Below are 16,835 nucleotides of genomic sequence, written 5' to 3'. Positions count from 1 at the left end.
CAAAAGTTTTGTAATACTGGTAGACTTCTGCATAGCAATTTTAAATCAAAGTTAGCAAACTACCTCTGCTTTTGGATTTCTCAAGATAAAAGACATTATATGTATATGAAAAAAACTTTTATTGTACATAATGTATTTTTTCTTTATTTCTCATTCCTTCCTATCAAGTATGTAGTTTGTTCAAAATCAGCCCAAAGCTGACAGACATACCCTCTTATAAATCATTCAGACATGTAGCTGCTTTTTTTTGGTCAGTTTGCTTTTTCCTTTCACTCTGATTACAGTTTACAATCACTACAATGTACATTAATATCTCTTGCCTTTTATTTTAGGCCACTTCCTATGTATTAGAAATAGCACTTAGTTGAACATATTTAACAAGCCAGGCTATTTGGGTAATTTCCTTATTAAAAATCCTTTTGAAACTACTGTATACCTTCAGTTATTTCAGTGAGTTAATAACAGTTAACTTCAGAGTGCACCTCCATAACAAATCATACTGATTCAAAGTAGTGCTGCTACAACCCTAATCTTCTCAGCCTTCCTTGAATCCATAGTCCCACTCTATGACTAAAGTGGCATTGGTATTTTCTCTCAGGCAACCAAACTGGTAGATAATTATTTAACTGGTTGTGGTGGGTTAGCATGCAGGACCAGCTCACTGAAGAGTACAAACACCTGAAACATTACCAGGGAGAGAATGGCACCAGCTTAGATAGGTTTAAACTGGTGTGGAAATAGATTTTTACTGTAGAAAGATCAGTTTCCTTACTGCATTTATGACTTTTATTTATTTATGGTATCTAAAATAGGTCCCTTGGAAGAATTTTAGAGTAAAGTTAGCATCAGTAAAACTCAATTAAGTAATACTTTTTTTTTTTCCTAAAAATAATAGACATACACATCTAAGCAACACAACTCTACTGAAATTTACAGCACATCTCATTTTGTCAGTTGGGGGGGGGGGGGGCGGGGAGCAACTTGCATTCATGTGAAGAAACAACATCTAAGCAAAGCTCATCCTAGTATTCCCACCCTCTCTCACTGGGAATTAAATTCCCTGAGATGTTTAGTATACTCAAAAATATAACAAACAACTCATTGGAACCTAACAGATGAGGAATTTATCTTCCCAGGGGAAATTATGTACAAGTCCTCTGTGACAATAACTCCCTATCCTGAGAAAGCCATGACGACATTCATTAAGCCAATTCACTGGCTGGTTGTTGAGATGATTTAGTTAGATGTCCATCTTAACAGTAGGTGTCTGGACTCGAAAGGAGACTCCCTTCTCTTTCCCTCCCCACTATCTCTCAGTACTTCACTGTTTTTCAACATATTTGTTAGGAAGGCTTTCCAGAATAATCAAGTGCTATCCATGGGAGTTTGCCTCATTATTTCCCAATACAGCATTAGCTTGCTAGTTTGATACCATCTACCACTTGATTATAATGCTAGCTATAAAACTGAACCAGATGAGCTTGCTTTTTAAAGTCTTCTTTAAAGTGAGCTGATAGTCAAGATCTTACAGTGTAGATGTACATAATCTTATCTTTAGGCATGTCGCCCTATCATACATTGTAAACAGAAGAGCTCCTTACAGTTTATTAGCATTATGTAAATATAATTGATAAGAATAACCATTTTCCCAAAATGTGACTTAGTTTTAAGCCACAAATTAGGTTACTACAAAATTTAACTAAGTTTGCACACACTATTGAATTTTTCCTTACATGTATATCATAACATACTAACAGCTGTAGTAAACAGTTCTCATGCAATAACCACTATTAAAAAAATATAATGATGACACCAATTTCATATGACAACTTACAGCCTTACAGAAACTGCAGTGGGAAACAGTTGTACACATAAGAAGCCACAGATCCTTAAAACATAATATAGCTTTGGATCAAAAGCAAGTTAAACAAACACATGATAGCAGTTGAGAACCACCATGATTAAAACTTCTAGCTTTTCTGTTGCCAAATTTGGTGTTTACTGTAATTGTCAAATAAATATTTACAAGTCAATTTACTACCTGGCTGTTCTTTATTCAACAATAATTGCACAAATACAGGCTGGGCGATGAGTGAATTGAGAGCAGCCCTGCAAAGAAGGACCTGGGTGTATCAGAGGATGGAAAAGTGACTATGAGCCAGCAATGTGTGCTCACAGCCCAGAAAACCAACCGTATTCTGGGCTGCATCAAGAGAAGCGTGGCCAGAAGGTTGAGGGAGGTGATTCTTCCCCTCTACTTCACTCTTGTAAGACCCCACCTGGAGTACTGTTACCAGCTCTGGGACCCCCAACATAAGAAGGACATGGACCTGCTCGAGCAGGTCCAGAGGAGGCCACGAAGATGATCAGGGGGCTGGAGCACCTCCCTCATGAAGACAGACTGAGGGAGTTGGAGAAGAGAAGGCTGCAGGGAGACCTTATAGCGGCCGTCCAGTACTTAAAGGGGGCCAACAGGAAAGATGTGGAGGGACTCTGTATCAGGGAGGGTAGTGATAGGATGAGGGGTAACGGTTTTAAACTGAAAGAGGGTAGATTTAGATTAGATGTAAAGAAGAAATTCTTTCATGTCAGGGTGGTGAGACACTGAAACAGGTTGCCCAGAGGGTGGATGTCCCCTCCCTGGAAGTGTTCCAGGCCAGGTTGGACAGGGCTTTGAGCAACCTGGTCTAGTGGAAGGTGTCCCTGCCCATGGCAGGGGGGTTGGAACTAGATGATCTTTCAGGTCCCTTTCAACCCAAATTATACTATGATTCTACGAATAATTCGGGCTGTGTTTTTAAGAATATCACTACGTTCTTTGAGAAGATTATAACACCCTGTCTTTAGTCCAAAGAATACTTTGTCAATCCTTTTGAGTCACAACATAAAGACCATATTTAAATGTAACTGAAACATTTCAAAAGGACCAAAGTATAAGAAATACCATACACACAGCATCAGACTGAAATTACCTATTTGTAATCACACTTTTCAAAAACAAGCTTACCCAGTTTTCTCTTATGGCTCTCAGCAGAGGTAAAAATAAGATTTAGAACCGTTCTATGTTTCATATAAAGGGTAAGCTCTACTGCATGAGGTTGTGTATTTACAAGCTGAGCAGGAAATAAAAAAAAGGTAGCGGGAAGTTCTGCTAATTTGACAATTTCCATATATGAGAAACTTTGAAATGTTTTGATTAGAAAAACAAATCTTCCACGACATCATTGCAAAATGAAATAGAACAGCAGGACCCCTCTGTTACCAACAACAGTCAAAGGAGTCCTACACCAGTTAGGAGGGAAAAAAAAAAACAAAAACCAAACAAATAAACAAAAAATATCACAGCTCAGACTTCTCTGGGAGGTTCCCGGGTCCTAGCTGAACAGCAGAAATACTGACACTGACCTCAGAAGCTCATCAGGAGAAATGGTTAAGAGAAAAAGAAAAAATATGATCAATACAGCATATATTATGACTTTAAAGTTTAAACTCCTTCTCCTCAAGCTGAGATGGAAATTGCATAAGCAATTAAATCAGAATTCTGAAACATCCCCTAAAAGGAACAGAATTATCAGTAGGAAATTTTTGAAAGCAAACATGTCTTTTAGAATTCAAATGAGAAATTCTGCAAAGAAACAGAATAGGCCTTCCATAATTATCATGGTCAACAGTTACACAAATAAAAATATTTAAAAATTAAAAGCAATCACTCAATAGCTGCAACTAGCTGCCAGTGAAAGCAACATTCACCTTATAGAATAACCCCACAGTTAGCTGACACATGAAAAAAATCCAGTTTAAAATAAGAGGAATTTGTACCACCTCCCCATATTTTTACACTGTAGAGTGAGGAAAAAAAATTCTACAGTTGAAACCCTGTCCACCAGTCTCTCCTTTTCTCCCCATTCTCTCAAGTGATAAATATTTTGAAAGTGGAGTGACAGTAGTCTTGCTTCGAATGGCATTTCTAGTATAAGTCTAGATATAAACAAAGCAGGTCCCACCAATATAAATAACAGCAGAAACTCAGTCTGACCTAATATTCTTAGTAAGGAAACAGTCAGTGTTCACATATATAGTTTCAAGTCTCTGAGTTCTAAGTTAAATGGAGAAAAGAGATTCATCACAGCAACAACACCAGACTTGTCTGAATTTAAGCTTTTTACTTTCAGTTGTATTGGCCTACAGTAGTGGACAGTCCCAAACTGTTCTTAACTATACACAGCCTTCAGTACCAGGCAGATTTAAAATGTTAAGTTCTGCGTCAGAAGATTCAAGTTCTTAAAATCTATTCAAAATAAAAATCCATGGTCCGAAAGAACCCAAAGCATTAGTAATACAATTAGACATACATAATTTTGGCCAAGTAACAAAAAATCAAATTATAAAATATAAATCTCATTTTGCACACAAATTGGTTGTGCCAAGCACAAAAGAGCTAAAGAGGCAGGAAACAGCCTCAAAGACAATGTTGCAACTACTGAATCACTAAGACTGCTACATAAGACATGAAGTGTAATACAAAGTCATTACATGTCACGTGTAAACCAGAACCTACTTTTGAGTTATCTATTACCTATTATCTTCTTCCAAAAAAGTTTAACTCCCCCCTCCAATCCCCCAAAATATCATAAGCCAAGGTAAACTAATTTAGCTAGCAGCCTAATACAATGGGTCTTCTGAACTAAAGATTTCACAGACAAGTCCTTGCCTGGAGTTGTAGACAGGTATAACGAATCTACCACAATGACCTATTATAAGGAAACTGTAACTTTGTATATGAATAAACAAGTTGCTCTAGCAGTTTGTGTGAATACTTCAGAGGTTCAATGTTCTGGCAGAGATTTTATTCATTTATTAAAAGAAAAAGGCATGCGCTAATGAATATGATCAGAACTCTACTTATCAATCTCTGTGAAAAACAAGACCACTTTCTTTGGGCAATGGCCATATTTATTTCCCTCCACACATGTTTTTTAATGAAGAATGAGGTTCTTGTATGGTGTCCCTTAAGACCTGCCAAATATTGCAACAGAACAGCAGACTTATGTACATTTTAGCACCATCCCATAAATCCCTTTGGCCAAGTTTCTCTTCTGTAAGCAAGACAAAGATCAGTTTACATTACAAGAAAGTTTAAATCCAAGGTGTAAAGACCTCCCACAATATAATACGCTGTTTTAAATGAGTATAAAATATTTAAATAGGTTCACTGTTTCATTCATTAAAGTTTACATATGGGGGAGGGGAGAAACAAGCCACCCCCTGTAATTTAAAGGTGATTGAACAGTGATAACGTAAAGATAACTTGCCTTAGTCTATGACACACCTGAACCCTCAATATTAAATACTGCTTTATTGAGAGAAGAGTCAGTAACCCTTAACTTCTATCTGGAGACTCTCTCATCAATGGTTTTGGTTTAAAATAACCATTCTTGCCAAAGAATGATTTTCTTCTTAATGTACAATCTTCAGACCATTCCTCTAGAACATCCTGTCCTCAGATACTGCACCTGCAAGGGGTGAATCACCAAATGGAAGAGTATCACAGAATCGTCTAGGTTGGAAAAGACCTTGAAGATCATCCAGTCCAACCGTTAACTTAGCACTGACAGTTCCCAACTACACCATATCCCTCAGCGCTATGTCAACTCGACTCTTAAACACCTCCAGGGATGGGGACTCCACCACCTCCCTGGGCAGCCCATTCCAACACCTAACAACCCGTTCTGGAAGGAAATACTTCCTAATATCCAGTCTAAACCTTCCCTGGTGCAATTTGAGGCCATTACCTCTTGTCCTATCGCTTGTTACTTGGTTAAAGAGACTCATCCCCAGCTCTCTGCAACCTCCTTTCAGGTAGCTGTAGAGGGGGATGAGGTCTCCCCTCAGCCTCCTCTTCTCCAGGCTAAACAACCCCAGTTCCCTCAGCCGCTCCTCATAAGACCTGTGCTCCAGACCCTTCACCAGCTTCATTGCCCTTCTCTGGACACGCTCGAGTAATTCAATGTCCTTTTTGTAGTGAGGGGCCCAAAACTGAACACAGTAATCGAGGTGCGGCCTCACCAGTGCCGAGTACAGGGGTAAGATCACTTCCCTGTCCCTGCAGGCCACGCTATTTCTGATACAAGCCAGGATGCCATTGGCCTTCTTGGCCACCTGGGCACACTGCTGGCTCCTGTTCAGCCGGCTGTCAATCAACACCCCCCAGGTCCCTCTCTGACTGGCAGTTCAGTACTCTGAGTAGTTCAAGAAAGCCATGATTACTGGGCTCTCCATGACCTTCAGTAAACACAATCTCACTGTGAAGGTTTATGCATCTACAAAAATTGGAGTATATTATGCTTTACCACCCTAAAGAGGTAACTAAGTTTAATGTTCAGAAAGCCGGATCAAATTTTCAGGAGAAAGGTAAGGTACCATTGAGTTAAAAGACTTCCAAAACAAAATATAGAACTGACTGCTGAATCAGATGCTAATTGTTTAAAATTAAGTTTCAACGTTTTGTCAGTTTTCTTCAATTTCTAGCATCAAAATTACTTTCTTATTATTTCTATTTACTACAAAATATTTCCTGTGCACTTCACAGATAAGTAGATCTGCTTTATATACACAAATGCAATAGTATTAAAGATTAGACTAAGACTACTTCCTAATTTCACACAGGACATGGAAAAAAAATCCCAACAACCAATAAACAAAAGAACACACATAGTAGCAGCAAGTTTCCTTCATTAACAAAGGAAAATTTATTCATATCGACAGCTTGAGAGAAGATACTCAAGATGTCCTATGTGAGCCACTTCTCAGGAGTCTATATTATATGAACCAACATTACTATTGATGCAGAGTACTTTGTCTACAAATACGGTAATCCTTATTTTACAAAAATCTGGACCTCGGATAATTTTAAGGATCAAATTTAATGCATGTATAGCTGGGATTTACAAGTGCGTCATTTTGTAATGTCTCTTTGAAGATGAGTCTTACCCATCTTAAGTTGCCAAGTTTTGCATATTTCACATCTTATGAACTCAGTCTGGCTGGAAAAAAAAAAAAAAAGAATGAAGTAATGCTCTGTGCACTCAAAAGGATTAAAATTTGGTATGACTGAAGTGAACAGCAGCTAACAATCTTCTAAAGCATTTCATATTGAAAAGTTCATCTGACTTTATAAAAATGAACTTGTATGCAAAATCCATTGCTATGAGGGCCCATACAGAAGTAATGTAAAATTTCAGTTCTTCAACATGTAACAGCATAGCTCTCTGCAATTTCTCAAAAAGTCTGACATGCATAAAATGAGTGCTTTGAATAAATGAGTTTGATATATCACTAAAGACAAGTAGTAACACAGCCCCAGAAGTGATCAACATCAGTAAAAGATAAATGTACAAAGAATGTGTTATTTGATCTCTACTCTTCTCATAATTCCCAAGTTTCACAATTCTCATAGCATCAGTGACCAAGACATTAAAACTATCATCATGTGTGCAAAAAATTCTCTGTTCTAAAAACTAAAAGATTCTGCTTTGATGTACATACAATTCTTTATACATTCCAACTAGGCTGGAACCAAGAGACACTTCAGACCAAGCTACGACCACAAGATTACACAGTTGACATCAGTTCCTGGAGTTCAGAAATCCCTTAGGTCAGAACAGGAGAAAAAGGGCTGGGAACTCATTCTGAAATCTATGCCTAGCACATCCTCTGAATTACTTTATTTTACTTTATTTTTTACATATAAAAAATGGTATTACCATAAAGAAGTCATGGTCAGGATAAGATCTGTTCACTAAGCATAGTATAAAACAAGGCTAATAACTCTCAAGAACTGAGTGGTCCAGGAAAGAGCAGAAGGATCAGTAATGCTCTGCTCAATGGCAGACTACTGGCAAATGACAGTTGCTTGGAAACTGGAGCATAACTCCAGAAGAAGAAAGCAAGCAAGAAAAAAAGACAGCTAAGCCGAGTGGCAGAACCTCAACAATCCTCTTGTCACTCATGGAGAACTGCTGCTGGTCAGTGGAACATCACAGATCAAGCCACAGCTATGCAACTGCTAAGCAAGCATGAACTTCCTACTTTAAGGAAAAGGCAAGAAGCTTAAAAATAAAAAAATCCACAAAAGAAACAACAACAACAAAAAAAAAACCACTCCAAAAAAACCCTAGCAGATGGTTTCTTCAACATAGGAAACTTTCACCCTCCCAAATTCTGCATCATTTAATGATTTTTAATATTCCAGATAAGCAGCAGCTTTTACTTTGGGAGAATCTCGAGTAACATTTTTCAGCAATCCGAAGAAAGATGGGGGGAACAAACATTAGAAAGAGATCAGAAACAACTTTTTAACGTTAAGTTGCCAAAAATCAAAGGAGCAAGATATGAATGATTAATGCTTAAAAGGAAATGCTAAACATAATATTGACAACAACTTCTTACAGCACATTTTTAGCTGCTGAATGAGTTTTTAAAAATACTGAGGAAAACTGATTATTTATGTTAATAAAAGAGCTTTTCTTTTTAGAATGTATAGTCACTGTACTGACTACGAAAACCCACTAACTTCACAAGCCTCCTGAGTGCCTTTAGCTTCAGAAATCTAGCTTTGTACTAGCCATGTTTCGTGCAATTTTTTAAAAAGTACTTCAGGTTAAAACAATCTTCAATCTTCTTCTACAATCTCAAAGAGAAAAAAAAAATTTATATGTGCTCCAGAAGAACTTACCCAAAATAACTTTCATCATATCCAAAGAGAAAAGCATTTTTGCATATAATAATTTTTTCATCTCATGTCTTATCGAGCAAATGTCTTTGAAATGGAAAGTAATTAGTAACAGGAGACAACATATACCATGTACTTTGATTTCCTCTGTTGAGATTCACTACATAGCTCAATAGTGAGCAACATGCAAAAAATCATAATTAAGTTTATTACCAAGCATGTAATGCTACAAGTATTTAGCAGTCTGATCATAGGATTTTATATCCAAGGTTATTTACTATTCCTGTGCTCTTCTGCATAATCACACTTCTGACATGCTAACACATATTTATATAATAAAGCAGTAGGGCTTCATTCAATTGCAAATACATTCCCATACCCTCAACTGAACTGAGTATCTTTATGAAGTTCTTCCCTAGTGTTACTGCAGTTGTATAACAGTTACATATTCTGAAATATAGACTCATATGGGACTACCACCTACCACACAACACACATTTTTAAAGCCTTCAACAAAACAAGCTTACATTTTATCCTCACAGTTTGAATGGAAGAAATCAGGATGCATTGAAGACAATCTTTTTGACCACTGGGTGCCACTCTTGTTCTGTGTAAAATAAACTGCCTGGCACTAACTCAATCTTCTGAGTCTTTTTTCTTTTCAGCTTTAAACAACTCTGATTCTTCTGGAGTTGGAAGAAAAGATGCAAGAATTTTTACACAAGTTTCTATAAAACACTTACTACTTTCCAGAACCCTTTACTGTCACTTCTAGCCCCAAGAATGCAATTTTGAGAGAAGTCTAGTGGACACAGACCCTTATGGTATAGGAAGGATTTTTCTTATGGTAAAGTTATGTAATAACCTAGTTATGCTATGTCTAAATCATCACATTCAATGAATAGATATCTACTGCAACTGTGTAGCCCCGTAGCACTGTATTGCCATGGCTACTAACAGCTTTATATTGAGTTTGCAAGGCCTCAAGACTGTGGCTTTGAGCAAGCTTGTCAGGCTTGCTCTGAGTTCTTCTTGACCTTCCTGAAAGCTTTATTTTAACTTGGTGCAGGTTTAACAGCAATCTTTCTAACTGACCAGGTGTCTATAGCTAATGTTTGTCTACTTTTGTTGATCTTTGTATCGTGCAACCACAGTTCTATATAGACAGCAGTAACAAGGAGTTACTCTATGAAGAGTGAGGTATTTATGACTAACACCATGATGCAGTATACAGAAACACAGGCCTGGAATAATAGCAGACACCTTGAGAAGTGGAAGCACAGGATGTGGCATATAAAAGTACAGCCATGAGATGACATTCTTAGGTTAGACTGTTAGTATTTCAGTTATACTAACTATTAATTCTTGCCTGAATATTTAAGGTGAGTTTCATCCTTGTCCATAAATTTTGAGTGTAACATTATCCTGTGCACTTTATTTATCATATCAAATAATCCCATATCAAATATCATTGCAGGCATATGTATGTTACAGCCCTACTGTTTCATACCATTCCTTACGTTTCATAGATGGGAACCTGAGGTACAGACTAAGTGCTCACAGAAATTAATATAGTGTATGATGGAAATACCAACTCCTCAGTCCAGCTGAGAAAACAAGGAGGTCAGAACAAGGCTACGGTGAACTTCACATAATCCCATTATCCAGCCTAGCAACCTTTAAAATGGCACAGGTATCTCTCCACTGTATTGTAGCCCCAATGTACTGCAGTCACAGAAGCAAGTATTAGACCAAAAAATTCTGCTAAGTCATGTAAGAAGTGTGTCTTACCAGGGAGATACACTAAATTACTTACAGTCTCAGGCTAACATCCTAAAGCTGCTATCATTATGCCTCCTATCCTTACTAAACAAATACTAAAATAGAGATTTTCATGTTGTACCATTTATTTAATTTGTATTTCAAACAATACAACTAGAAACCACTTTTCTACTATTGTCTTTTACTTCAACAATGTCCTTTTCCCACATCCCTGTAATTTCATTGCTCTGCTCTACAAACTGTTTTGATAACAAAGAAAAATGCCATAAATAGTCCCATCTTATGCATGGCACTACTGTAAATTCTTCTAAAATACCTGTATTCAGGCTGCCGACTTATAGGATGATCATCCCTTGGCCATCTGTATCCTGATTCATCCTGCAAAACATACATGCAAAACAACTGTGTGACGTGTATCTCCCACATCAGATGTGAGGTACAGTTAGTTGCCAAATTGTACTTATTTGCTGCAAAACCAAAGCACTTAACAAGATAAAATAAAGCAGTAATCATTCACAGCAAAATTCCTCTCAGTTTATTCACTCTACCCCATTTCTCTTATTTTCTTCTTCTATTAATACTAAAGAAAGCAACTTTGAAATGCTGTACAAAATACAAAAACTACAAAAATTTCCAAACTATATGCAGGAGCCCTGACTTAAAGAAAATTTTCCTCACTGAAATGTAAATTATCATCACTAGCTTGAAATTACAGAACTTCGAACAGCTGGGTTGGAGGAGGCAGCAGTAATGGCCTTTCAGAAGGACCATAAATTTTGTACTTAAGTGTAGCTACTGGGAAAAAAATATGCATTCAACATCATGACAGAATTTAACTAAGTGAACAACTGTATGAATTAGAAGGATAGGTAGACAACATTCAACAAGTTGCACATGCAAGGACTTGTTAAACAGATTTTGCAATCCCTCTATTCATACAGAAACCTTCTGGCCGGTTTTGTTTTCCCAGTTCAGACTCTGAGCATTCTACAGAGCTGGACAAGAGCCCTTTCCTAAGTCAATAGGGTAGCTAGGAACCATAAGAAGCAGCAAACAGGTATTACCGTACAATCACAAGAGGCTTAGAAGCACAGTAACTACAAAAAAGGAGCAAGTATCAAAACCTAGATTTTTTTCTACTTGTTCTATTTCAGTTTATGAGAACAGCAGTAGCACCAATGTTCTGTTTGAAATAATACTTTAATAGTTCAGTATTCAAGCATTAATAAGAAGATAAACATCACAAACATGCAAGAAGAATCACCTTACGTACACCTCGGTGTGGAGGGCCACTTCTTCGGTCATGGGCAAAACTGCGACCCTCTTCATAGTCTCTGTACTCAGTGTGACTGTAATCATCATACCGACTGTAATTCCCATCCCCAGGTCTTTCGAGTAGTGGTGGTTTCTTGGGCACAATATTTACTACTCTATGGTAACCATCCTAAACCACAAAACAAACAAAATCATATTGCTTTTAACAGCTGGAAATCTGTAGTGAATACACAAAAGTAAAAAAAGCCCCGTTATTCTAAATATGGGACTATAATAATCTTAAAGCTGAAATAGCACAGGGGAACAGAACACATGAAAAATCATGCCAGTCTGATGGTGGAGTAGCTTATTAAATCTAACTGGACACCATTCAGTTGCAATCCTTAGGTGTTACAAGAGTAATCAGAGAGATAAAATTTTCAATGTGGGTTAAGTTTCTTTTGAAAGTTTAAAGCAGTAGCATTAGCTACTTTCTAAGCATCAGCTACTTTTTTTTTTTTTAAGCATTAGCTACATATATTTCTCAGAGACTTTTATGTTAACTTCAGAATGCAATAAAGGAATTTATACCCGTAATGACTGTAAAATAAAGAGCCCCTTTGAAAATACTATCAATTTTCTTAATGTCAATAACATCCTCCATAGTATGGAGATTATGGTGAAGACAGTCATGATCTGAATAGATAAGCGCCTTCTCAATACAATGCAGTAGGTGATCTGAGGATTCAAGTGATAGAGAATTTTAACACTCAGGTTTTCTTTTAACACAAGTTTTGGATAGCTTTTTGCTGGAATGCAAAATTAATTTATTGTATTTCTTTCAAATAAGATGTCATACACCATTTACTAATTAAAGAAATACTTTGTTTATTAAGCACAAATTGCAACAGTTGTAAAAGATATAAATTCAATTTTCGAGAACCAAGTATTATATAAGCAAACTGCAAATAAAAAGCAAATGAAAACATGAATGCAAGGCCTTGTATTTTAAGTCTTCTTCCTTTAGCAAGGTATTTTTTCTATGGTCCTTAAAAACACAAGCTAAAAATGCAAAGACTTAAGTTAGCACATGCAGTTCAGAGGTGGAGGAAGATACTCAAACTAGTTTTATTAATAGTAGTAGAAGTCACAATCTAATGCACCAAAAGTTTTTGTAGAAAAACTCATTAAATTCACAAACTGCTAAATATTATCATGCAAAAAAAAAAAAGTTAGTTGATTTCAGAGATCACCCAACAAATTCACTAGAGGGCAATGCAAAACCAGCCTACAGCCATACTGATAGAAAATAGAGACTACAAACACATTCAACCACAGATACAATGCTTGATCTACCCTTACCTCATTGAACATCCTCCACATTTGGCTTTTTTTTAGTTTGGTGTCTTACAAAGATATGCTCTGAAGCTAAAATAAAACTGCTCTGTGCTTTAATCTCACCCAAAAGTCCCCATCACATAACTGTACTGACATTCAGAAGTGCAGTTACATACATGAAAGCTCAAGGCGTACCCACTTATGGTTAATTGTGCCAAGTACTTATAATTTTATATTGTTTACCAGGATCTGAAAGCATGTGCTTCTACTACAATCTATACTTGATATATAATTAGCACCCAGTTTAGATTAGTACAAGTCTCTTGCTCTCTCAAAGAAGACATATTTTATTTGGTATCATTTGCATGTCTCAGTTCCAACATACTAACCTATCAGCGAATGCTAAGCAAGTTCATATATTGATTAAATTAACTCCATTTTACTTGTCTAGTTAAAATTAAGTCAGACCTCTATACGTGGACACAGATAAAATGGCACAGGCTTACAAGGACAGAAACTGCCTCCCAACTACCTTGAATTGGCAGAGCTGACTGAGAAGGAATTTCACATCCATCTTTCAGTAAGGCAGAGAGACACCAGACCCTGGTTTGCTTAACTACTGAGCGTGTTGTTTTATCACAGAATGGTTTGGGTTGGAACTAGTCTAGTTCCACCCCCTGCCATGGGCAGAGACACCTTCCACTACATCAGGTTGCTCAAAGCCCCGTCCAACCTGGCCTTGAACACTGCCAGGGAGGGGGCATCCACAACCTCTCTGGGCAACTTGTTCCAGTGTCTCACCACCCTGACATGAAAGAATTTCTTCCTTCTATCTGATCTAAATCTACCCTCTTTCAGTTTAAAACTATTAACCCTCATCCTATCACTACACTCCCTGATAAAGAGTCCCTCCCCATCTTTCCTGTAGCCCCCTAAGTACTGGGTGGCCACTGTAAGGTCTCCCTGGAGCCTTCTCTTCTCTAGGCTGAACAACCCCAACTCTCTCAGCCTGTCCTCATGAGGGAGGTGCTCCAGCCCCCTGGTCATCTTCACAGCCCTACTCTTGACTCACTTGAGCAGGTCCATGTCCTTATGTTGGGGATCCCAGAGCCAGACACAGTACTCCAGGTGGGATCTCATGAGAGCAGAGTAGAGGGGGAGAATCATCTCCCTCCACTTGCTGGTCACACTTCTCTCGATTCAGCCCAGGACACGGTTGGCTTTCTGGTCTGTGAGCACACATTGCTGGCTCATAGTCAGTTTTCCATCCACTGATATACCCCCAAGTCCTTCCCTGCAGGGCTGGTCTCAATCCACTCATCGCCCAGCCTGTATTTGTGCATGGGATTGTCCCAACCCATGTGCAGGACTTTGCACTTGGCCTTGTTGAACTTCATGAGGTTTGCACGGGCCCACCTCTCAAGCCTGTCCAGGTCCCTCTGGATGGCATCCCTTCCCTCCAGTGTGTTGACTGCACCACACAGCTTGGTGTCATCAGGAAATATGCTGAGGGTGCACTCAATCCACTGTCCATGTGTCCTGGTTTAACCAGGATAGGGTTAAGTTTCCCCAGCAGTGGGGGGGGAAGCTCTAGCCGGGTTATTCAGATACCATGCCGACGTCACATCCTGGCAGGTCACATTTTCCTGGCGCGGAGCGCGGTGCACTCGTGGTTTTGTACATCGTGCTTCAAACTGCTGTATTTGGTAGCTATTTTGCTCTGTTCATTGCTATCACTATTACTGTTATTGTTATTGTTGTTGTTGGTTGTGTTGCTATTGCGTTGTTGTATTAAACCTTTCCTTATTTCAGTCTTGGGGCTTTGTATTTCACTCCCTTTGTGGGGGAGGGGCAGCGGCCGCGTGGTCTCAGACCCCGGCAGGGGCTAAACCACTACACCATGTCACCAGCAAAGACGTTAAACAGCACCAGTCCCAATACCAACCCCTGAGGAATGCCACTCGTCACTGGTCTCCACCGGGACACTGAACCATTTACCGCAACTCTTTGAGTGTGACCACCCAGCCAGTTCCTTATCCACTGAGTGGCCCATCCATCAGAGCCATGTCTCTCCAATTTAGAGACAAGGATGTTGTGGAGGACAGTGTCAAATGCTTTGCACAAGTCCAGGTACATGATGTCAGTTGCTCTTCCCTTATCCACCAATGCTGTAACCCTGTCATTGAAGGCCACCAAATTCATCAGGCACAATCTGCCCTTAGTGAAGCCATGTGGGCTGTCACCAATCACCTCCTTATTTTCCAAGTGCCTTAGCACAGTTTCCAGGAGGATCCGCTCCATGACCTTGCTGGGCAGAGAGGTGAGACTGACTGGTCTCTAGTTCCCTGGGTCTTCCTTTTTTACCCTTTTTAAAAATAGGGGGTTATGCTCCCCCTTTTCCAGTAAGTGGAAACTTCACTGGACTGCCATGACTTGTCACATCTGATGGATAGTGGCTTAGCCACTTCATCTGCGAGCTCCCTCAGGACCACAGTTTTGGTGCAGATGGATAGTATCGATTGTGATAAAGAGTGTATTCTGCTAGTTCCTTCATCCCCAGTTCCAAACACATATAATATAAAGCTATCATTGAACTATCTAATTAATTCTTGCATCAAAATGAGTGTAGCACATCTTTTCAGCTCTTAAGTAAATTTTCATAATGCATGCCATGCATTGTTCCCTGGACAGCTTGAAAGATGACTAAAAGAATTCAGGAATATCACTGTTGCAGCGGTTAAATTAAATTAGAAATGTGTTAGTCAAGTCAAGCACTGATTAAAAAAAAAATAAAAATCTGTGAAAATACACTCTGACTTTCCTCATGTCCTATTGCTGATAAATATTTTGGAGAAGCAGCTGACTAAATACCCTGTGCAAACTTATCTGATTTCCAGTTTGCTGAAAATGCAGAAATTTTGTTGTTACCTGTAAAGAGAGTTAAAAATGTCACAAAGCAGCCAAACACTAATACACTACTCAGAAAAGACTACATAACTAGTTACTAAGTTAGAACACTGGTACACTTCCAAAACGACAAGCTGAAAATATGGAAGAGGGAACCCAGAAAATATGCTACATCAGCTAGGCTATTATTCCAACATTTAAAGGAACTGAAAGAAAAGTCAGAGAACAGGCAAAGGTACCTGAAATTTTATTTTGCCAAATGTACATTGCACAGCATGTAAAAGAAATATCAAAAAGTATTCTTAAAGTTCTATTTAAGGTCGAATAGCTCAAAAGACAAAGCTACAACCTATTTTCTTTCTTCTTTAGAGACTTCAGACACAGGAGAAAAAAAAAATTTACCCAACTCTTTGGCACAGACATTTTCTAAAAGCATTCTAAAGTAATTCTACAGCAGAGTAAGCACAGCTTCTGTGTTTGCTTTTACAAGCATAAGATACAGTAGAATTCTCCATCCTTACAAAGTAGATTTCCATCTACGCACTTCTTGATAACATTTTCCTTACAAGGATCCAAAACACAATTTCTTTAGCAAAGATTTAATTTTCAACATTTGTTATAAACATTTCCTTCTATACTTTAAGCATCGTAATAAAAAACTGCATCGGTGACAAGAACAATACTGAAAGTAGTCATTTTACCACCTCAAATCACTTCAAAGAGGTATTAACATAAAAAAAAAAAGTCTGGGGAAAAATACAACATAGTATGGCCTTTGGTTCTCCAGGAGTTATTAAAAATTCCGTGTTTAATAACACAAATA

At 38.2% G+C, this 16,835-nt stretch overlaps 1 protein-coding gene across 9 annotated transcripts in view; it reads right to left on the bottom strand.

Moving 5' to 3' along the window:
- PPHLN1 (periphilin 1) overlaps positions 1-16,835 on the bottom strand; it is a 72,836-nt gene that overhangs the window by 50,463 nt on the left and 5,538 nt on the right. For 8 of the 9 annotated variants that reach the window (XR_012629185.1, XM_074870384.1, XM_074870386.1 and 5 more), the window contains exons 4-6: positions 15,977-16,033; positions 11,778-11,957; positions 10,830-10,891 (exon numbers count right to left, since the gene is read on the bottom strand). Coding sequence is in view for 8 of the 9 variants with exons in the window: in XM_074870384.1 (XP_074726485.1) it covers positions 10,830-10,891; positions 11,778-11,957; positions 15,977-16,033 (299 nt within the window). In the remaining variant the exon portion in view is untranslated. The remainder of the gene's footprint in view (positions 1-10,829; positions 10,892-11,777; positions 11,958-15,976; positions 16,034-16,835) is intronic. The other variant, XM_074870387.1, reaches the window with a different exon arrangement.

This window comes from Strix uralensis, chromosome 5, assembly GCF_047716275.1.
Source record: "Strix uralensis isolate ZFMK-TIS-50842 chromosome 5, bStrUra1, whole genome shotgun sequence".
Taxonomy (NCBI): domain Eukaryota; kingdom Metazoa; phylum Chordata; class Aves; order Strigiformes; family Strigidae; genus Strix; species Strix uralensis.
The sequence above is the reverse complement of the archived record's forward strand: the minus strand, read 5'-3'. Positions and strand labels throughout refer to the sequence as shown.